Raw genomic sequence first — 23935 nt, 5'->3', positions numbered from 1 at the left:
GCAAGGCTTGTCAGGAGCCCTGCTGGGCACTGCTGCCTGAGGGGCACCAGTACAGGTCCTGGGGCTCAGGTTGTGAAGCAAAAAACCTTTTTCCGGATATATTAGTACCTTATTACGGGAAGCAGCTGGCCTAATGAAGCAGCGTGGCTTAGTGGAAAGAGCACGGGCTTGAGAATCAGAGGTCGTGGGTTCTAATCCCGCCTCCGCCACTTGTCTGCTGTGTGACCTTGGGTGAGTTACTTCACTTCTCTGTGCCTCAGTTGGCTCCTCTGTAAAATGGGGATTAAGACTGTGAGCCCCATGTGGGACAACCCGGTTACCTTGCATCTATCCCGGTGCTTAGAACAGTACTTGGCACCATAGTAAGCGCCTGACAAATACCATTATTATTATTAATGGAAAAAGCACAGGACTGGGAGCCAGGGGATCTGGATTCAAATTCCAGATTCTGCCACTTCAATCGTATTTATTGAGCTCTTACTGTGTTCACAGTACTGTACTAAGCCCTTGGAAAGTACAATTCAGCAACAAATAGAGACGATCCCTACCCAATAACAGCCTCACAGTTTAGAAGGGGGGGAGACAGACAACAAAACAAAACAAAGCAAATGAACAGGCATATGTAACCTTGGGCAAGTTACATATCTGGGTTACTTCTCTGTTCTTGAGTAACTTCTCAAGTTACTTCTCTGGGCCTCAGCTTCCTCCTCTGTAAAATGGGGATTAAATGCCTGTTCCCCATCCCCATTAGACCATGAGACAGGGACTGTGTCCCATCTGCCTAAACTGAATCTATCCCAGAGTATAGCATAGTGCTTAGCACAGAAGAATTGCCTGTGACCAAGTTCGTGGCTACAAGAAATTTAACGGAAACCGCCTTGCCTAAGCCCTTCGGAGGCAGGATAGAGAGCTGGGAAATGAGTACGAGCCTAACCTGGTCCACTCCTCGGCCACCAAACTTAATTCATTCATTCATTCATTCACTAGTATTTATTGAGCGCTTACTATGTGCAGAGCACTGTACTAAGCGCTTGGGATGAACAAGTCGGCAACAGATAGAGACAGTCCCTGCCGTTTGACGGGCTTACAGTCTAATCGGGGGAGATGGACAGACAAGAACAATGGCAATAAACAGCGTCAAGGGGTAGAACATCTCGTAAAAACAATGGAAAAATATGGAACGCTTCACGAATTCTTAATAACAGACAGAACTCTGCCACCGGTACTTCCTCTAACTCCTCCCTCAACCCCTCAACTCTGACTGGTTCTCACCATCTTAAGAGCCAGCTCTCCGCAGATAGTTTCCTTCTTAAACCCAAGAAGCAAGATGAATGGTTTGTCTCAGAACATCTTTATTTATAATTAAAAAAAACCTTATAAACAACACTCAATCCTTTTAAATATTTGTGAAACAATTTTTCAGAGTCCTTTGCTCCGATTCTCCTAGAAAGACGGTCCGCCTCATGCCCATGTGAGCAAAATCCCCAGAGGAGGGGAACCCGCCCAGAGCACCCCAGCAGGAAGTGGTGTGGGTGTGTTGTTTCCTGCTTAAGAGACTCCATGGGACCCTGGCACCATCAGCTATTTCTTTAAAGTTCCTTCTTTTCCTCCCCCCATTCTGCCAGTGAGGAAAACACCTTCTCATCTCTACGTTTCAGGAAGGGATAGCCATCTCATTCACATCACAAGTCCTTCAGCACTGAGCCGCCATCTTTCCGAAAGACTCACTTATGGGGTAAATAAGCCTTCAGGCATATGGCCATTCAGTGCTGAGAAGGCAAGTGCAGGCAGGAAGGAACTAAGTCGGGTACTCAGGAGTCCAAACCCACCACCTGAGAGGCGACCACAGGGCAACTTTCCTGTCCCATCAAGAAGCATCAGAGATGGGCACAGCCTCTTTCATTTGTTTCCTCAGAGTTCAGCATCGGCATCGCCATCATCAGAGCAGGGCCCAGCCTCGTCCAGCCGCACTAAGGAAAAAGATTGGGGAAGCAATGTCTGCCCCTTCCCTGGACCTCTTGGGTGAGGACTGAATTTCCCCCACTTGCCTCTGGACCCTCCCCCATGATGCATTCCCTCTCCCTCAACTCTCCCATTCCCTTCTCAGTCTATGTCCTCTAGTACATCCAGACTGCAGGTTTCTGGACGAGCCAAAAGCCCACTTGTGGATAGGGTGCATGATGCCCAACTTGGGCTGTGCCTTCACAAGCATCTTCCCAGCCTGGGTTCTCAATTTTTTTTGATGGTATTTGTTAAGAACTTACTATATGTTAGGCACTGTACTAAGCAGTGGAGTAGATAAAAGATAATCGGATTGGACACAGTTCTTGTTCTGCACCAGGCACAGTCTTAATCCCCATTTTACAGATGAGGCAACTGAGGCACAGAGAAGTGAAGTGACTTGTCCAAAGTCACATAGCAGACAAGCAGAGGATCCAGGATTAGAACCCAGGTAATCTGATTTCCAGGCCCATGCTCTTTCCACTAGGCCACACTGTTTCTTCTTAGGATTCTCCCAAACTCTACTGTCTCTGTCTGTCTCTGTCCTATTCTAATGAGTCCCTAGAGCTACCCCCATGCCATCAGAGAAGAAGCACCAAAGCAGTGTCCCAGCCTTGTGGCCTTCCTCCAGCCCCCTAGGGACCATTTGGATATCATGGTTTACCAGCTGGCTTAGCCAACCAAAAAGTACTGTCCAGAAAAAGCACTTATCCTCTGTCCTGAGGGAAGATTACACAGTCTTGGGAGAACAACTTTTTTAGAGAGAGCTCGAAAATGTTCTGCCCACCAAGTCAGAGGGGAGAGTCTTGAAGAGGAGGTGACTGACTTATGGTTACTTGTAAATGCTGCCACTCTGGATTAAGAAAGGAAATTGGGCAAAAAAGATTGAGACCGTGGGGACCCGAAGTAGTCAAAGATATTTCCGATTCCCTCTGGGCAGCCCTAGCCTAACAGAAAGCAGGGTGGCCTAATGGAAGGAGCATGGGTCAGAGAGTGAAGATACCTGGGTCCTCCTCCTGGCTCCTCCTGGCTCTACCACTTGCTACTGAGTAGAAGCAGCGTGGCGCAGTGGAAAGAGCATGGGCTTTGGAGTCAGGGCTCATGAGTTTGAATCCCAGCTCTGCCACTTGTCAGCTGTGTGACTGTGGGCAAGTCACTTAACTTCTCTGTGCCTCAGTTCCCTCATCTGTAAAATGGGGATTAAGACTGTGAGCCCCACGTGGGACAACCTGATTCCCCTGTGTCTACCCCAGCGCTTAGAACAGTGCTCTGCACATAGTAAGCGCTTAACAAATACCAACATTATTATTACTGAGTGACTTTGGGCAAATCATTTAACTTCTCTATGCCTCAGATTCTCCACCTGTAAAATAGGGATTAAGTATCTGTTTTCTTACACTGTGAAACTCAGGAGCAGACTCTTTATGTTCTGATTATCCTTTATGGGTCCCAGGGCTTAGAACAGTGCTTGGCACACAGTTAGCTCTTAACAAACACCACTATTATTAGTAGTAGGAGTGGTGACGCCTGCCATTCCCCAGCCAACCAACCCTCTGTGGCAAGCACTGACAGAGATTAGGGTTCATGGTTTTTATGAGTTTTCCCTGAAGCCAGGTTATTTACTAGGTTATTTATTTCTAGAGAGGCAGCATGGTATAGTGGATAGGGCACGGGCCTGGGAGTCAGATTGTAATGGGTTCTAATCCTAGCCATGCCACTTGTCTGCTTTGTGACCATGGGCAAGTCACTTCACTTCTCTGGGTCTCAGTTATCTCATCTGTAAAGTGGGGACTGAGACTGTGAGACCCATGTGGGACAGGGATTATGTCTAACTATGGGACTATGAGAGGCAGTGTGGCTCACTGGAAAGAGCACGGGCTTGGGAGTCAGAGGTCATGGGTTCTAATCGCGACTCTGCCGCTTGTCAGCTGTGTGACCTTGGGCAAGTCACTTAATTTCTCTGTACCTCAGTTACCTCATCTATAAAATGGGGATGAAGACTGTGAGCCCTATGTGGGACAACCTGATTTCCTTGTATCTACCCCAGCACTTAGAACAGGGCTTGGCACATAGTAAGTGCTTAACAAACACCAACATTAATTATTAACCTGATTTGCTTGTATCCACCGCAGTGCTTAGTGCAGTGCCTGGCACATAGTAAGTGCTTAAGAACTACCACAATTATTAATTATTATTATTACCACAAAAACACCAGCATTGCTAGTGGTGTGGGGTCAACTAGACCTGTTCCAATAGCTGGCCCATTACCTCCTCTACCCCGTCCTGTCCCTAAACCTCATCTGTTTTGAAGACCAACAGATCCATCCCTGGACTTTTGAGGAAGTGGATTTCAGAGTGAAGTTGGCTGTGGAAATGCTCAATTTAGCAGCCGGGTCTGTCCGGGTTCTACCCAAGTGAAACCCATTTTCCCGACTGCCCTGATTTAGGCGACGAGGCTAAGGCTGGGAAGGGGGTGAAGGCCTCTGGGCCGACTGACAAAAATCCACCTAGAATTTACGCTGGTGTCACAGCTCCACAGCCCCGCTCTCTTTCCCTCCAATCCTGCCCCATCCATCAATCCAGTTTCCACTGTCGAGAGGAACCGTCTGGCTAATTACTTAACATGCTACAGCTTGCTGAGGTTGGTAATAGTGAGAAGGTCCCAGCAGTGAGGTCTATGCAGATCCATTAATAAATCTTTAATAAACCCAGTTAAGGAAAAGGAAAGGGGGCGGGGTGGGTCGGGGGAAGAAGAATACTGCACAGATGGGGCCCTCTGCAAGCTGCTCCCAGCGTCTGAGAAACTGTCGTCCCTCTTTAAGGCGGTCTCCAGCCTCTCCGGCTCTCCCCCCGGCTTCTCACGGCATCTGGCTCAACAGTTGTTGCATGGGGGCTCCTCACCTGCCCGCCTCGCGTCTCTTGGCACTGTCATGCCCGTGGGGGTAGGAGGTGTGATGATGATGTTCGGGACGTCCAGGTGTTTGTCGCTCAAGACGGGGGCCTCTTCGTTGCTGCTGCTGCTGCTGACACACATTTTAAAGCCTGAGAGAGCAAGCCGTGAAAAACACACACATATATACACACATATACACACACACACACACACCAAAAAACAACCGTCAGTGCCATCTGGGGGAACTGCAGTGAGCTGCCTAGTACTTCCCTGCTGGGCTTCTTGCTTGTTTGAACTTTAAACCAGACCTGATGGGGTGTGGGGGAAGAGGTGGGGAAAAAGCTTCCCAGCTGAAAACACAGAGCTTTAGTTGTTTCTACATGACTAGGAGAAGGGGTGGGATTGAATATAGTAATAATAAGAACAATAGGAGGAGCAATGAGGTTTTTTCTCTTCTAGTGCTTTGCCTTGCTCAACCTGAATCAGAGCAACATAGCCCAGCTCTCTGCAATGTGGCTACTTTTGGGGGAGACTGTAGAAGTGCGATCGTCGGATCTAACAGTTAAGGACGGAAGCTGCCTTCAAGCAGCCATGATTTAGGGAAACGAGATACCACCCCTGCTTCCTGGGACAGCTACTGAATGTGTTTTGCTGTTGGAAAAGGTAATTTGTCTGAAACAGCAAAAAGCATTTGGGTAGAAAAGACAAGCTTCCTCAAATCCAGAGAGTAATCCTATCCTTTGATCAACCAAACCAAACCAAAGATGGAGGATTCTTTAAATAACCTAGTTGTTGTCCATATTTCTGTCCAGCCTTCAGCAAAAACAGAGCAGATGTGTTTTGGATTTTGCATCCAAAGTAGCTGTTTTGCCAAAAAAAAAAGTAGAGAGTTCTCACAAACCCCCTATCTTCTACAATGAATTCCCATCATCCCAAATCAGATAAACCCATCAAGCCATCTCTAGCAGTTATGCACTTATTTATACTTAGCCTCAGCACTTATGTATATATATTTATTCAATTAGACATCAATCATGTTTACTGAGCTCTTACTGTGTGCAGAGCACTGTATTAAGCATTTTGGAGAGTACAACAGAGTTGGGAGACATGTTCTGCTTACAGTCTAGACATGCAGTTACTGATTTTGGTTACTCTGTTTAACCTCTTTAAGAGTGTACGTTTTTTGTGGGCAGGGAATCTATTCCCTACCCAAGCCCTTAGAAGAATGTATTGCACCCAGTGGGGTGAAAAAATGCTATTACTATCACCATTAACATCCAGGAGTTAGAGTCTGGGACTGTTGGACTTTTTTAAATGGTATTTGTTAAGTGCTTGTCAAGCTAATCAGGTAGGACACAGTCCCTGTCCCACATGAAGTGTATTTCCCAAGGTCACAAAGCAGGCAAGTGGCAGATCTGGATTTGAACCCAGGTCCTTCTGTCTACCAGGCCTGTGCTCTAGCCATTATAATAATGTTGGTATTTGTTAAGCGCTTACTATATGCAGAGCACTGTTCTAAGCGCTGGGGTAGATACAGGGTAATCAGGTTGCTCCACATGAGGCTCACAGTTAATCCCTATTTTACAGATGAGGTAACTGAGGCACAAAGAAGTTAAGTGACTTGCCCACAGTCGCACAGCTGACAAGTGACAGAGTCAGGATTCGAACCCATGACCTCTGACTCCCAAGCCCTGGCTCTTTCCACTGAGCCACGCCGCTTCTCATTAGGGCCATACAGCTTCTCATACTGCTTTTGTGGGTGTAGTCAGGCCTGAAGCTTTTTAGGCTCGATAACAGAGTACTTTTGGGGCCTGGATGTGGTCTGGGTACCTTGACTTAACCCAACTCGGAGATCAAGCTCGGGACAGGAGCTGAATAATAATAACTATTATTTTAGTACTTGTTAAGCGCTTACTATGTGCCAAGCACCATTCTAAGCACTGGGGTAGATGCAAGTTAATCACGTTGGACACAGCCCTATCCTACACAGGGCTCACATGCTTATCCCCATTTTACAGATGAGGTAGCTGAGGCACAGAGCTGAAAATGGATTGATCTTATCGAAGGCCTTATAGAAGCATGTAGATGGGAAGACGGCAGGGAAGAAGTTAATGGGAGGGAGTGAAGGAGGCCCTAGAAAGGAAATGGGGGAAGCAGCATGGCTTAGTGGAAGAGCACAGACCTGGGAGTCAGAAGACCTGGATTCTAATCCCTGCTCCACCTTTTGTCTGCTCTGTGACCTGCTCTGTGCAGGAGCCCAATGACGGGCCAGGGCAATAGGCCCAGGGTGGGGTGTGAGATCCGACCCCATGAGGGAGAAGCCCACTCTTTGCCTTGCCATTTTGGAACTCTACCATACTGGGTCTCATTTCTGGCCTGGCAAAGAGGAAAGAACAGAGAAAAGGTCAGAGGACTGGCAGAGAAGGATATTATTTTGTCTAGGGCAGAGACAGGGAGGAGAAGGTGGCAACAGTCGGGAGAAGATGACCAACAGAAATTGTGCAGGGAGAAGTGCCCTGTGGGCAGGGAACATGTCTACCAACGTTATGTATTCTCTCCCAAGCATTTAGTGCAGTGCTCGGCACAAAGTAAACACTCAATAACTATTAGTAATGGCATAGTGGATAGAGCATGGGCCTGGGAATCAGGTCATGTGTTCTAATTCCAGCTCAGCCACTGGTCAGCTGTGTGATTTGGGGCAAGTCACTTAACTTCTCTGTGCCTCAGTTACCCCATCTGTAAAATGGGGATGAAGACTGTAAGCCCCATGTGGGACAACCTGATCACCTTGTATCCTCCCCAGCGTTTGGAACAGTGCTTTGCACAAAGTAAGTGCTTAACAAATGCCATCATTATTATTATTATTATTCTCTGTGCCTCAGTTACCTCATCATAAAATGGGGATTAAGACTGTGAGCCCCGCGTGGGACAACTTGATTACTTTGTATCTACTCCAGCGCTTAGAACAGTGTTGGTACATAGTAAGCACTTAACAAATACCATCATTATTATTATTATTGTTACACAAGATAATCAGGTAAGACACAGTCCCTGATTCACATGGAGCTCACAACCCAATCCCATAATAAGGTATTAGAGGGAAAGAGGAAGAGATGTAGAGGGCATGAGTTCACTCTGCTGGAGAAGGAGGGAGAGGGGAAGAATTCTTCCCCACCTCGCATAATACTGGAGATGCTTTTGGCACTCCTGGGAGACATGTAATATTCCAGTGCAATGTGGTTTTTCAGAAAGTCTCACGAAGGAGCAGCAGTATTAATCTGCCTCTTCCTAATCCAGCCCTCTGATCCCCCTAACAGGCTAGTGAGAATGTGAATCAAAGGTTAAATGTTTATATTGTGTGAACAGAGCATGGGTCCAAAGCAGAGGGATTTTTTTTCCTAATCTTCCCAGGTTTAGCTGTATGTCAGGGGGTACACAGGAGTTGGGAACGTCACTGATGGGGCCCAGGGGATCAGAGGGTAACTATGAGCGATTTAGGTCATGTTGAAGGGAAGGGAAGCAGCCTAGCCTAGTAGATAGAGCACAGATCTGGGAGTCAGAAGGGCATGAGTTCTAATCCAGGCTCCACTGCTTGTCTGCTGTGTGAATTTGGGCAAATCATTTCACTTCCCTTTGCCTCAGTTCCCTCATCTGTATAACAGGGATTAAAACTGTGAGTCCCATGCAGGACAGGGCCTGTGCTTGTATCCACCCCAGTGTTTAGTACAGTGCCTGGCACATAGTAAGCACTTAACAAATACCACAATTATTATTATTTGGGCTCTTTTCCTCTTTTAATCCCTATTAAAGTAAGGCTTGGACTCTAATCAAGAATGAGAAACAGCATGGTTTAATGGATAGAGCACAGGCCTGGGAGTCAGAAGGTCATGGGTTCTAAACCTGGCTCTGCCACTTGTCTGCTGTTTGACCTCAAGAAAATCATTTTACTTCTCTGTGCCTCAGTTTCCTCACCTGTTAAATTGGGATTAAGACTGTGAGCCCCGACAGGGACTATGTCCAACCCAATTTGCTTGTATCCACCCCAGTGCTTAGTACAGTGCCTGGCACATAGTAAGGATTAACGAATACCACAATTATTATTATTCTCATTATTATTATTATTATTATATCCAGCATTCACGAGTTATATTCTTTTGATCTCAGTATTCAGATTTGCTTAATCTAACAATCCAATGGATGATTCTCCTCCTCTTTTGATGCCATTTACCCTATGACGGTCCAATCAGCCTGCAGAGAGCAGGAATTAGAATTCAATCAACTCTCAATTAATTATGGATTTGTTTAAATGCTTATTACGTGCCATGCATACACTGTACTGAATGCTGGGGTAGACACGAGATAATCTTGTTGGACAAAATTCCTGTCCCACATGGGGCTCATAGTCCAAGAGCAAGGGGGAAAAAGTATTTAATCCTCTTTTTACAGATAAGGAAATGAAAGCTCAGAAAAGTTAAGTGATTTATCCAAGATGACTCAGCAGACAAGTGGTAGAGCTGGGATTAGAACCCAGGTCCTCTGACTCTCAGGCCTTTGCTCTTTCCACTCACTAGGCCACAGTTATCATAGTTAATATCATTAATTATCAAAATATTATCTTTTGGCCTCATATCAATTTTTTCCCCACCAAATCGTCTACTAACAACAGCAAACCCCCTTGGCTATTGATCTAGTTCCATTGTAGAACCCTGAAAAGACTGAAATTTCTTAGCTTGACTGTCCCACCCTCTCTATACGTTGCTGAGATCTGTAGTTCCAGTTTTTCCCAGTTCTGTAAGTGTCAGGAATGTAAACTCCTTGAGGGCAGGAAGTGTGTCTTTAACTTTTATTTTATGCTCTCAAGCTCCTAGAACTGAGCAGCACACCCAGCCAGTGCTCACTAAGTGCTGCTGTCATGTTGATGATGACGGTGATGTTGATATGAGTGAAAGCATCTCCGTGAACATACCATGCCCCACCCGACCTCAGTCTGAAACATTCTGAATGGGAGAGGTGGATCGAAAGTTAATGGGAGGGAGTGAAGGAGGCCCTAGAAAGGAAATGGGGGAAGCAGCATGGCTTAGTGGAAGAGCACAGACCTGGGAGTCAGAAGACCTGGATTCTAATCCCTGCTCCACCTTTTGTCTGCTCTGTGACCTTGGGCAAGTCAATTCACATCTCAGTGTCTCATTTTCCTCATCTGGAAATTGGGGATTGAATTTACAGTGTCTTACTTAAACTGTGAGGCCCATATGGGAGAGGGATTGTGTCCAATCTGACTCTCTTGTATCTACCCCAGTGCTTAATACAGTGCTTTTTTTTTTTAGTATGGTGTTTATTAAGCACTTACTATGTGTCAGGCACTGTATTAAGCACTGGAGTAAATACAAGCTAATCAGGTTGGACACAGTCCACGTCCCACATGGGGCCCACTGACGTAATCCCCATTGGACAGATGAGAAAACTGGAGCACAGGGAAGTTCAGTGACTTGCAGAGGTCACATAGCAGTCAAGTGGCAGAGTTGGGATTAGACATTAATAATAAGTACTAAGTATTATTATTAAGTATAATAATAATAATAATACTTAGTACTTATTATTAATGTCTAAACCCACCACAGTTAACTCCCTGGAAGAAGAAATAAATTGTATTCCAGCGGCATGGGGACAGCAATGAAAAAGGAGAATCAAAGTACCTAGACAATCCACAAGGTAGATAATCGTCACCTGAAAAATTGAGAATGGTTGTATTAACCCTGGAGAGGAAAAAAATAGAAGAGCTCAGTAATCTTGGAGGACCTCCCTGGGTGGGAAAACCTGTGCCTCAGAATATCTTTCAGCAAGAGGGAAAAGCCTCAGGAGAATCAGGCTTTTGGGGGGAGGGGAGGGGCAAAAATCAAAGGCCTGTCCCAGATAAGGATTTAATTTGTGCTTAAGCAAGAGTTATTATATGTTAATTACACGCCTGCCTCAGATTATTAAAAACATATTTCCTGTGGATCAAGTGCTGTTGCTATGCTACTAGGGCCTCAGCTTGGTTGCCAGGGGGTCAGACGGCAGCAGGAAGAATGTGCAACTTGATCACTGTCACAGCTCCTGCCTGCAGCTGGGAAAGGCCTCCATGGCTTCAGCATCCGGACTGTTAAAACGGAAGATCTGATCGGCGTTTACACCCTTGCAATGGACGTGTTTCCATCTATTACCTTCATCTGTCTATTGCATTTCGGGTAGCTATGACTCGGTTTGGGCAGCAAGTTAACCGTCTACCTCAGTTTATCTAGGTGCCGCTGCAAGAAGAGCAAACTGCCTTCTGGGGGTGTTCTTGTAGCCGCTCACCCCCACCAATGGGACTAAGTGAAAACCATCAGTAGCCTGAGGAAGCCCTCCTTTGCTCAGTGCCCTCTGCCCATCACCCTGGCATGTGGCCCTCCCAGCCTGAACATTTGATTGACTTGCCGGCCTGTGTCTACCCAGATAAGCTGACTTTAGCAGCACAGGCTTAATGATTTCAAGTTCAAATGTGCCGGGGATCAGGGCAGATTAATGGTGGGGCTCATGGAATGGGGGCCCCTAAGCCTCAGGTAGGGAGTAGAGGGGGGGCTGGCCCTTCCTAATACTATTAAAGGAAGCAAAATCCCATCAGATCTTGGGCACTGCAATAAGGCCATTTGTGTACGTCACCTTTCACGGGAGAAGCCGATAGCTTTTTTGTAGATGTTGTCTTTACTAAGGACGAGTATCATTATCCCTGCTTTAAAGGGAGTCTGCCAACCACAGAGAGGTAAAATGACTTTCTTTTCAAAGGATTTAGCTGGTAAGAAGGGAAGCCCTTCCCCGGGCCATATCGCCCCGGTCTCCGTTGTGCTGTGACATATAGGGGCCTCAATCCCCATGGTTCCAAAGCACCAAATGCATTTAATCTCGCTCTACCGCACCGAGTACTCAGATGGTGTGGTGCTGAAGAGAGGCCGGGAGTCAGGATTCTACCGTTGCCGCTGATGTAATTTTTGATAAATCACTTAATTCCTACCCTGCCCCTCTAGTGCCGACAAGGGAGGTAGTGGTACTCTCTATCTCAGAACTGTGGAGACGTAGCTCCATTAACATTCAGGCCATTAGAGTAATTGGCTGTCACCTCCTGTGCGGGTCACCCTTCTGTCTCCAAGGTAATTTTCTTTAAAAAAAAACAAAACACAGAATAACCCAAACTTTCCTTTTCCGCAACTTTATATCAAAAGACACTCTCTTATACACTTGGACACACTCACATATACTCAGATACACCCACCCTGACACTATCAGAGGGAGAGACAAGTTTAGCCCTTCCTCATATAATCCCTTCCTCTCCTGCTGGCTCTCCTTTGAGCTGGAGGAAGGTTAAATTAGCCTTCTCCACTCAGAGGATGGGATGCTGGTAGTTGAGGTGGGGGTACCTGAATCCCATTTCTGACCCTTGTCCACATCTCTGTAAAATAAGAAACGGCTTTCAGGCCTCCCTTTCTCCCTTAGATCTGTTTTCTGAGTTAAAAATAGCCCAGGCTGCAGGAAAATGAGGCTTTAGCCCCTTCCGGGGTCAGAAGATCCAGGTGACCACTAAACATTTGCCCCTGACAGTCAGAGGCTGGGGGCCGCAGCTGATGAAGGGATGTCCTCTTGCTGCCTCTGACCCAGGTTGGGGGGCCCAGGGAGTGGTCCTTGTCCTGCCTCAGATCGGAAAAGGGACCCAACCCTCACCTGCCTTGCCATTAGCTCCAGATTCGTAGAGGGAATGGGCTAAAAATAATCACTCCTTGTCCTGCTTGAGTCTGAAGCTGGTGATGAGAAGTGGTCCCTGGGGGAGAGGAAGCTCAAAGGGAGAAGGTTTTTGGTGGGAAAGGGCCTGCCTTCCCATTTCACCCTCGTAGCTCTGACTCTTAAGGTGGCAGCCACAACTGGCTCAGTGTCTTTTCTGACCAGTGGACTATGGCAGAGCTCTGCATAATTTATTTGAGAGTTGTGGTAAATATTTTTATGTTGTCTCCACTTTTAGAATGACAGCTTCTTGTGGTTAGGGAATATGTCACTTCATTGTTTTCCCAAATGCCTAATACAGTGCAGCTCGCCAAGAGGGCCCTCGATAAATGCCCCTTAATGTTATTATTACTACTACTACTAATGATGGTATTTGTTAAGCACTTACTTTGTGCCGGGCACTGTACTAAATCCTGGGGTAGATACAAGCTAATCAGGTTGGACACAGTCCCTGACCTACATGGGGCTCACAGTCTTAATCCCCATTTTACAAATGAGCTAACTGGGCCCAGAGAAGTGAGGTGATTTGCCCCATGTCACCCAGCAGATAAGTGGTGGAGCTGGGATTAGAACCCAGGTCTTTCTGACTCCCAGGCTACTACTACTGAAGCAGCGTGGCTTAGTGGAAAGAGCCCGGGCTTGAGAGTCAGAGTTCATGGGTTCTAATCCCAGCTCCGCCACTTGTCAGCTGTGTGACCTTGGGCACTTCTCTGGGCCTCAGTTACCTCATCTGTAAAATGGGGATAAAGACTGTGAGCCCCAAGTGAGACAACCTCATTCCCTTGTATCTATCCCAGTGCTTAGTAAGCGCTTAACAAATACCAACATTATTATTATTATTACTGCTGGCACTCTCTGTATTAGTCACGTTTCATCCAGGGTTGTGTCTGCCTAGTGAATGTGGTGAGCAATCTGAGTTTAGAGTCAGGAAACAGGGGCTCTAGTGGCTCCCAGTGAGACTGCCTGGGCAAGTCCCTTAACCTTTCTGGGCCTTGGTTTACCCACTTACAAATAAGGTCAATAACACCTGCTCCGACTACCCCATAGGGCTACAGGAGGAAAATGAGATAGTAGTGATAAATACACTTTAGAAGGGAAAAATACTCTCTAAATCTTATTTAAAGCACCATGCAAGCCCGGGAAGATGATGATCAATCCTATTTAACAAGCTTCAGGAGGAGATTACATAATCTTGGTTGAAAAATCTCAGTTCTTTTAACCTTTCCTCCTAGAAGATGTTTTCTGACCCTTTAATCATCTGTGTGGGTCTCTTCTGAGCCCTGTCCAAGTTCTTCATCCCTTATAAATTGTGGTGACACTTTACTCAGGCCAGTGCTGACTATTAAAGGTGAATTGCCTCCCAGCTCCTACACTGTCGACTTGGATCTGGATTTTTTTTTAAATTTCAGTTCTTGGTCAGCTTGTCATCCCCATTTTCTGCCATATTCATAACTGGCCGGCCACTCCCTAGCCGATTTATTTTTCAGGATATTAATCTCAGTGAACCCCACTCTACTTGTCTTCATGGAACTCCATTCTGTTTGTTTCTAAACACTTCTTCGCTGTACTAAGGTCACTTTAGACCTAGACCCTCGCCTCCAAAACCTTATTCCCTTTAACCTGGGGAGATTTGCATAGTTAGGCTGGGAGTCGGGACATCTGGCTTCTAATCCCAGCTACCACTTGCCAGCTGTGTTACCTTGGGCAAGTCCCTTAACTTCTCTGTGCCTCAGTTTCTACATCTGTAAAATGGGGCTAAAATACCACTTCTCCCTCCCCCTTAGACTTTGCACTCCCTTCGGGGCAGGAACTGTGCCCCTTCTGAGTAACCCATGTCTACCCCAGTGTTTGGCACCTAGTAAGCACTCACAAGCACCGTAGCCTAGTGGATAGAGCATGGGCCTGGGAGTCAGAAGGACCTGGGTTCTAATTTCAGATTCTCCATTTGTCTGCTGTGTGACCTGGCGTAAGTCAGTTAACTTCTCTGGGTCTCAGTTAACTCATCCATAAAATGGAGATTAACTGTGACCCTCAAGTGGCACATGGACTGTGTCCAACTGTGTCCATCTACCCCAGCGCTTAGTACAGTGCCTGGCATGTAGCAAGTGCTTAACAAATACTATAAGGAACTGAAATACAATAATAATAATAGTCATTGTTATTATCATTGATGATTAATAGGTTAAACCAATGTTCCTCACAGCAGTCATCTATGCCAGCTGCCAGCCGCCCCAAACTCTCTGCCAAGCTTCACAATGGGGAACAAGGGGGTCTCCATGTCATTTCCCCTTGGGTGAGGTTCATGCAAGGCGTGATCAGCCGCACTGAGGTGACCCCCAGATTACAGGGTTTTTTTTTCCCAAGGAATTTGTTAAGCACTTACTATGTTCTAGGCATTGTACTAAATCCTGGGATAGATACGAGATAATCCGGTTGGACACAATCCATGTCCCACATGAGGCTCACAATCTTTATCCCCATTTCACAGGTGAGGTAACTGAGGCACAGAGAAATAAAGTGACTTGTCCAAAGTCATATAGCAGGCAAATGGCATAGGTGGGATTAGAACCCAGGCCCTTCTGACTCCCAGGCCTGTCTCTGTCCACTGGGCCTCACTGCTTCTCTTTCAAAGGTCGCTGTGCTAGAAATCTAGAGCAAGGCAGGAAGGGGGAGAGAACACCCTCCCTAGGATACAGTGTTTTGAGCTCCTCTGATGAAAAATGCCTGGGTAGGTCTCAGCCTGATGACCAGTGAGAAGCAGGAAAGACGGTGTGATGGCCTTTCCTCCCTGATTGGTCTCTGGTTCAACCATTTGTTTAGAGTGGTCCTGGAAGCCTCTTTCTCCCCTCTCCCTCTGCTCCCCGGCCCGATGACTCCAGAGTTGGGCGGGATTGTGCCAGATAGTGCTAAACTGGAGGAACATCTGGACCCTACGGCGCTCAACAAAAAGTACCACAAGATTGATCGCTTCTCGAGTTGTGCAGATCCTGGGACAGATGGATCCAGCATGCTTGGATTAACCAAGACTAATTCCACTCGGCAAAGAACTGCGGCCAGTGGGTAGATCTGCTTCACCGGGGTGACAGCGGCATCTAATTCACTCCGGGAATGACAGGCCATAGAAAATCACAGGCTGCTTGGGGTGACATTTGGAAAAGAGTTTGACAAGGAGCAGGATCCATCAGAAGAAAATGGCCTCATTCTAAAAGAATTCCTTATTCTTATTCTTAGAAAAGCAGTGTGGGCTCGTGAAAAGAGCACGGGCCTGGGAGTCAGAGGACCTGGGTTCTAATCTCAGCTTCGCCACTTGTCTGCTCTCTGAACTCGGCCAAGTCATTTAACCTCTCATCTTGCATCTTCCCCAGTGCTTAATACAGTGCTTGGCACATAGTGCGTGCCTAACAAATAACGTTATCATTATTAAAAATAATAAGAACTAATTAAGAATTCTGAGTCTTCCCGCAAGATTTGCAGTGATTGATGTCTCAAGAGTGCCCTCTGCTGACAAAGCCTGGTAGTTTGAAGAGAATTTCCCTAAATGCAAGGAAACATCAGGAAACCTGACTGTATTCTACGATGACCTATATAGAGGTACTCAGTTTTGTCAATAATGTTGGTATTTTTTAAGCGCTTACTATGTGCAGAGCACTGTTCTAAGCGCTGGGGTAGATACAGGGTAATCAGGTTGTCCCACGTGAGGCTCAGTCTTAATCCCCCTTTTACAGATGAGGGAACTGAGGCACAGAGAAGTTGTGACTTGCCCACACTCACACAGCTGACAAGTGGCAGAGTCGGTATTCGAACCCGTGACCTCTGACTCCCGAACCCGTGCTCATTCCACTGAGCCACGCTGCTTCTCTTTGTTGTATTGCCTGCCAGTAGGCAGAAATAATAATAATTGTGGTATTTGTTAAACTCTTATTCTAATCCTAGCTCTGCCACCTGTCTGCTGTGTGACCTTAGGCAAGCCACTTAACTTCTCTGTGCCTCAGTTACCTCATATGTAAAATGGAGATTAAGCTCCATGTAGGACAACCTGATTATCTTGTATCTACCCCAGTGCTTAGAACAGTGCTTGGTACATAGTATAAAGCGCTTTTAGACTGTGAGCCCGTTTTTGGGCAGGGATTATCTCTGTTTACGAATTGTACATTCCAAGTGCTTAGTACAGTGCTCTGCACACAGGAAGCGCTCAGTAAATATGACTGAATGAATGAATGAACAAAGACCATTATTATTATTATTACTATCATTACAATTATGTGCCAAGCACTGGGGTAGATACAAGGAATACAGATCCCACGTGGGGCTCACAGTCAAGGAGAGAGAATAGGTACTGAATCACCATTTTACAGATGGGGGAACTGAGTCACAGAGAAGTTCTATAATTTGCCCAAGGGCACACAGCAGGCAAGTGGCAGAGCTGGAATTAGAACCCAGGTTCCCTGACTCCCAGACCCGTGCTCTTTCCATTAAGCCACACAGCTTCTCTACTGAACAATAAACCTAAACATTAAGGACAAATGACACAAGTCCTGGGAGGCTTGAGATGACAATCACAAAAACCCCAAGGTTCCTAACATTAACCCTTCCCCATCCCTCCTTGGGCAAGTCACTTCAATTCTCTGGGTCTCAGTTTCCTTTTCTGTAAAATGGGGATTAAGATTGTGAGCCCCTTATGGGACAGGGACTGTGACCAGCCTGATTAGCTTGTATCTGCCCTAGTGCTTAGTCCAGTATGTAGTACATAGTAAGGGCTTAACAAATAGTATAAAAGGGGGTGGGGGGGAAGCCATATTCTCAGGATGCTTTGGGAAGAGTAAGGAAGACAGCCATCTCCAGGGAGGCAGGAGGGTTTTATCCCATCAACCCACTGAGCCAGTTTCTATTTATGTGAGCCCAACCTCCCTCCTAGAAAATAGGATTAGAAGCTCTGTGAGGGCAAAATTGCATCTACTGCCGATTGTCCTCTCCCAAGTGTACAGTGCTCTGCAAAGAGCAAATGCCCAATAAATGCCATAACTTGAATGAGTTTGGAATTATGTCCCTTGCTTTTCTAGGGGGAGGGGGTGGTTTGGAAGTTTCACCCTCTTCTCCTACTTTGTTCCTTGAGCCCCTTTCACCTTCAGGATAAAGTCCTGCACCCACAGAACCAAGCTTCAACTAAACAGCACTGCATGGAATTTCCTTCATCAGCACCAGTATCAACAGCAGCTGTGGCAAAACTACATATTTTTGCCCTGGAGGCAAGTATAATGGCCTTTTCAGCATTTGGGGAGGTTGGGAGTTACGGAAAAGGTGTGAGAAGGAAGCAACAAGCGCTGAAGAGCGTTTTAAAAGGCACTCAGAGGTGGAAGTGGGATTATGTCCTTGTAGCTCTGCCTTAATGCTGCTCTCTTTATTCTTGTCTGTAGCAGGAGCAACAGTAGCATCAATTAATATTTTCTGAGGGCCCACCATGTAATAGGCGATGTATACAACCCCAGGAGACATGATCCACAGCCTCTAAAGGCCGGTTAAAAGCCATTCAGACTTTCCCTTATACTTCCCAGAATCCACAACTCCAAATACGGGAAACAAGTTTGAATCTACAAGTCCCCTGATGATGAGCCCAACTCCTATTAGATCTGACTGTTACTACTCTTTGTCACTCCTATAGATTATGCTCTAGGTATTTTTAAAGGGTAGCTGAGTTTATCACCTAATTCTTCTAACCTGTGCTGCATTCAGGTCTCATTCAGGTCTGAAAATTTGAAGGCTTCATTCCTGTTAGAGTTGATCTAAACTGTAAGCTCTTTGTGGGCAGGGAATGTGTTGGTTACATTGTTATACTGTACTCTCCCAAGCGCTCAGTACAGTGCTGTGCACACAGTAAGCACTCAATAAATACAATGGACTGACTAGGTAGCAAAGCCATTTTACCAGGCCATCCCCTGGCACCTTCAACAGCTCGAATCCCTGGGTTCGTTTGGTGCATTTCATGGTATTTGTTAAGTGCTTACTATGTGTCAGGTGCTGGTCTACAAGCTGGGGGAGATGCGAGTTTATCAGGTTGGACACAGTCCCTGCCCCACCTGGGGTTCACAGTCTTAAATAGGAGGGAGTAGGATTTAAACCCCATTTTACAGTTGAAGAAACTGAAGCACGGAGAGGTTAAGTGACTTGCCCAAGGTCACCCAGCAAGAAGTTGTAGAGCTGGGGTTAAAACTCAGGTCCTCTTGACTCCCACACCTATGCTCTTTCTACTAGGTCTATGCTGTGGAGCTTGGGTTGGGCAAAAGCCATACAAGGCTCTGGGTCAAGTGCCCAGAGGTCAGAAAAGATGACTGCAGAACAACAGGCAAACAGCCCAAGTGAATTTAAATGAGCTCTGCTTTCCCTTCTACTACTGCCTTTTGTGTTGGGTGTTCAACCTAATAATCTCTTGGCCCAGAGATTCTGGAAGGTGGCGGTGGAGATGGCTGTAGGGATAAGCCGATGACAGTACATCAGGGAACTATTTACAAGGGTTAGCCGGGTACAGGGCTGTGTAGGCCGAAGTGGAATGAGCTTTGGGAATCTGTGGTTTTAACCTTCCTTGGGGCACTTACCCAAATTTCCAGAAAGTGGCAAGGGGTTTCTCTACCATCTACACACTGGAATTTAAAGTCCATCAGCCACCGAGATATTGAAACCAGCTTAAGAGTTTTCACAAATGACTCCTTTTTATTGAGAATTCCCTGGGTGCTGAGTTGAAGTGCAGTGTGCTCTGCTCTACATTATTCTTCTTAATGGAGAGAAGCATTTGGGCAGATTTTTTTTTAAATGCATAATCCACACAGCCACTCTCACAAATACCCTCTGCCCCCCACCCCCTCTACACTTTATCTTTTTCTTCACCCCCCCATTCAAGCCCCACTGAACACTTGTTTTCCTGATTACTTTAGCAGTTCTGCCCAGCCTGACAGAGTGATAAGGAGTCATGAGAAAGAGAGTAGTGCTTGATGAGTGAGTGAGTCTACCTCAGAACTCACATCAGTGGTGGGAATAGCTGCCTGGAAATTGGGTTAGAGTCACCCCCAGTGGCTCTGAGCCTGTGTGGGCAACAGGGAGCTCACAAACTTACAAATTTTGCCCACCTGCAGCCCTTATTCTAATAAACATGAAATCAACTTTGCTCACTTAGTGAGAGACTAAACCATGTTGGAGCTAATTAAAACCTACCAAATGTATATAATAATAATGTTGGTATTTGCTAAGTGCTTACTATGTACTGAACACTGTTCTAAGCACTGGGGTAGATACAGGGTAATCAGGTTGTCCCACGTGAGGCTCACAGTTAATCCCCATTTTACAGATGAGGTAGCTGAGGCACAGAGAAGTTAAGTGACTTGCCCACAGTCACACAGCTGACAAGTGGCAGAGTCAGGATTCAAACTCATGACCTGTGACTCCCAAGCCCGGGCTCTTTCCACTGAGCCATGCTGCTTCTCAGGTGATATAGCAGCACAGCCTACTGGAAAAAGCATGGGCTTCAGAGTCTGAGGACCTGGGTTCTAATCCTGCCTTTGCTGCTTGTCTGTCGTGTATCCTTGGACAAGTCACTTCACTTCTCTGTGCCTTATTTCCCTCATCTGTAAAATGGGGACTAGGACTGTGAGCCCCATATGGGGCATGGATTGTGTCCCACCTGATTATCATGTATCTATCCCAGAATTTAGCACAGTGCCTGGCACATAGTAAGTGCTTAATAACATTTAAAAAAAGTTTCAAAAACATGAGAAGTAGGAAGTGTCGGATACCTCACCAAGTTCTTCCTCTTGGGTCTCTTGTTTATCAAGCATTATAAGATACCCATCATTAGAATGTACTGTGCACTGGGTGTGTATCAAGGCTATCTTCATATTTTCATCAACGTGTAGATGGCTTCTATAAGACTACCCCATTCAGTGTTTCACACAGGGAAGTTGTTCAGGCTCACTTGCTCCCAGTGGGACCTTACTCTAAAACCTACATGGGGTCCAAACTTTCCAACCCCGTAAGAGAGACATCTGCTGTATAAAACACTAACAAAAACATCAACCTTTTGGGAGGGGGTTTGTTTAAAATAATTTCAAAGCCAATTACTTCCTCGACTGGCTCTTCACACTGTCGGGTGCTGATTTTAGTACCTGCTTAAGTCACAGGTGCTGCTGATTCAGCTCTCAGGTGTGGGAAAAAATAAATTAAGCCACACCGAGAGCAGGAAAAGTAAGGGTTGGTGGGAGAGATTGTGTTCTGGACCTGGGGAAGGGGGTAGATTCTGACGTAGAGCTAGGAGCAGCAATAGGCTGTGCAGGGCTAGGTGTCTGATTTTACCTTGGGTCATTATGTTCCTGTGTCAGCTGCTGCTCATCTGACAGCATTTTCTCCTTTGTGCTTGCCTAGAAAGGAAGTGTTTCTTAATTTTCCTCCTCCCCTCAACTAAGAAGTTGAGATGCAATAGGGATTGGCCTTAAAACAGGATCTAGACAGCCACGTTATATCAGGAACCCCTCTAATAATAATAATAAGGTTGGTATTTATTAAGCACTTCCTCACTTGTCAGCTGTGTGGCTGTGGGCAAGTCACTTAACTTCTCTGTGCCTCAGTTACCTCATCTGTAAAATGGGGATTAAAACTGTGAGCCCCACATGGGACAACCTGATCACCTTTTATCCCTCAGCACTTAGAACAGTGCTTTGCACATAGTAAGTGCTTAACAAATACCACCATTTTTATTTATGTGCCAAGTACTGTTCTAAGCACTGGGGTAGATACAGGATAATCAGGTTGTCCCATGTAGGGTTCACAGTCTTCATCCCCATTTTACAGATGAGGTAACTGAGGCACAGAGAAGTTAAGTGACTTGCCCAAGGTCACACAGCTGACAAGCAGCAGAGCTGGATTAGAATCCATGACCTCTGACTCCCAAGTCTGTCCTTCCCACTAAGCCACACTGCTTCTTGTAGATAAGGAATGAATTGGCTAACTCTTTTGTACTGTACTCTCCCAAGTGCTTAGTACAATGCTCTGCAAATAGTAAGTGCTCAATAAATACCATTGATTGATTGATTGCTAAGTAGCTATGGAAACATAGGGGAGGACCAGCCTGTTCTTCTGCTTTAAAGCACGCACTCAATCACCTTGCCCCTTCCTACTTCACTTCCGCTGCTCTCACACTACAACCCAGCCCACACACTTCACTCCTCTAAAGCCAACCTACTCATTGTACCTCGATCTTGTCTATCTTGCTACCGATCTCTACATCCTCCTCTTCATAGCTGGTGGACCATTATCCTCCCTCCCTTCAAAGCCTTACTGAAGGTACATCTCCTCCAAGAGACCTTCCCTGATTAAGCCCTCATTTCCTCTTTTCCCATTCCCTTCTGCGTCACCCCAATTTGCTCCCTTTTATTCATGCCTCCCTTAGCCCCAAAGCACTTACATATACATCTGTAATTTATTTACATTAATGTCTGCCTCCCACTCTAGACTGAGCTCCTTCGTGGGTAGGGAAAATGTCTACCAACTCTGTTGTACTTTCCCGAAAGCTTAGTACAGTGCTCAATAAAGTGCTCATTCTTTATGCTAAACTGATCCCATTGACAGTGAGATCCTCTCCAGACGTGTGGGTGTGGTTGCACTACGTGATGGGTGAGATGCAGTCCTGTGCACATGAAAAGCCTGACCTCTGAACTGTGAATTATGTCTGCAGCTGCTCTCTACAGCATGTGGTGTTTTTTCCAACACTTTTTCTTAGACTGACTCTGTCTGGGGTTTTGACTCAACAAGCCACAAAGTGGCCCCACAGTATTTCAGAAGTGGTCAGAAAGGGAAAACCAGGATTCTCATTCTCTCAATACATTGTCCTGGACCAGGCTGTTTTGTTTCCCTTCACCATATTCACCCCACAGAACTGTGAAGTGAGAAACTTTACTACAGAATCCAAAAATCAGTTGTCTGAGAGGGATGGGGATTATTCAATTGACAACTGGGGTGCTAAGGGGAATGGATTTCTCTCTCTCTCCTCCCTGTCCTGGGTGGTTTCTACTGAATCTGAATAGAGCCTTTTCTGGGAAACTGGGACACTGAATATTCTGAGAGCCACCAGCTCCTCAAAAGGACTGTCCTAAAATCTCAGCAGTCACTGGCTGGATTCCTGAACCGAGAAAAAGTGTTCAGACCCTTTGTCGTGCTGTACTTGTCTTCGGGGAATAGCTGTGAGATCCCACTGTCAGGACCGTGGTGGAATAGCAGGGTTTTGGGAAATAACAATAATTATGGCATGTATTAAGCTCACACTAATACTACTACTTAACAATAACTGTGGTATTTAAGTGCTATGTGCCAGGCATTATACTAAGTGCTGGGGTAGATATACTGTCTTAATCCCCATTTTACAGAGGAGGTAACTGAGGCATGGAGAAGTTAACTGATTTGCCCAAGTTCATGCAGCAGACATGTGGTAGAGCCAGAATTAGAGCCCAGGTCCTTCCCACTCCCAGCCCCGTGCTTTCTTCACTAGACCACACTGCTTCTCTTGTGGCTCAGTGGAAAGAGCCCAGGCTTGGGAGTCAGAGGTCATGGGTCATCCCAGCTCTACCTGGCAGTTGTGTGACTGTGGGCAAGTCACTTCACTTCTCTGGGCCTCAGTTACCTCATCTGTCAAATGGGGATGAAGACTGTGAGCCTCACATGGGACAACCCGATTACCCTGTTTCTCCCCCAGTGCTTAGAACAGTGCTCTGCACATAGTAAGTGCTTAACAAATATCAGCATTATTATTATTCTCTTCCTATAAGCTAAGTGTTGAGGTTATAGGTTATAAAATTGGACATAGTCCCTGTCCCACATGAAGATCAAAATCTACCTTATCCCCATTTTATAGAGGAAAAAACAGGGCCAGCGAGGGGAAGTGTTGCTCAAGGTCACACAGCAGGCCAGGGGCAAAGCTGGGGCTAGAACCAGGACCTCCTGATGCCCAGCCTAGTGCTCTTTCCACTAATCTGCACTGCCTCGGGGTACAAGACATTTTTCCAGCTCCAGGCTCCAACTCCTGACTTCAACTGGTTCGATTGCTGCTGGCTGCTCATCCAAACTGTCTCAAAGCCACAAAAATGAAGCCAGTCTCAAGGGCCACCTGTGCAGCTGGTCTTCCTAGCACCATGTGACTGGCAATTTCAGAATCAAGAAGCAGGAAGCGCGAGCAGTGGCAACGGGAACTGAGCAGCGGGTTAGGGAGTCTATTCTGTG

The 23935-nt window shown here is 46.2% G+C and overlaps 1 protein-coding gene across 1 annotated transcript in view; it reads right to left on the bottom strand.

Annotated features, from left to right (window-relative positions):
• Positions 1–1332: 1332 nt before the first annotated feature.
• C11H16orf74 (chromosome 11 C16orf74 homolog) overlaps positions 1333–23935 on the bottom strand; it is a 55864-nt gene continuing 33261 nt past the window's right edge. Inside the window, exons 3-4 of the mRNA XM_029075196.2 lie at positions 4903–5043; positions 1333–1970 (exon numbers count right to left, since the gene is read on the bottom strand). Coding sequence (XP_028931029.1) covers positions 1912–1970; positions 4903–5043 — 200 coding nt within the window. The 3' untranslated portion in view covers positions 1333–1911. The remainder of the gene's footprint in view (positions 1971–4902; positions 5044–23935) is intronic.

This window comes from Ornithorhynchus anatinus, chromosome 11 (genome assembly GCF_004115215.2).
Source record: "Ornithorhynchus anatinus isolate Pmale09 chromosome 11, mOrnAna1.pri.v4, whole genome shotgun sequence".
Classification (NCBI taxonomy): domain Eukaryota; kingdom Metazoa; phylum Chordata; class Mammalia; order Monotremata; family Ornithorhynchidae; genus Ornithorhynchus; species Ornithorhynchus anatinus.
Note: the sequence above shows the minus strand (reverse complement) of the source record. Positions and strands in the feature narration are given on the sequence as shown.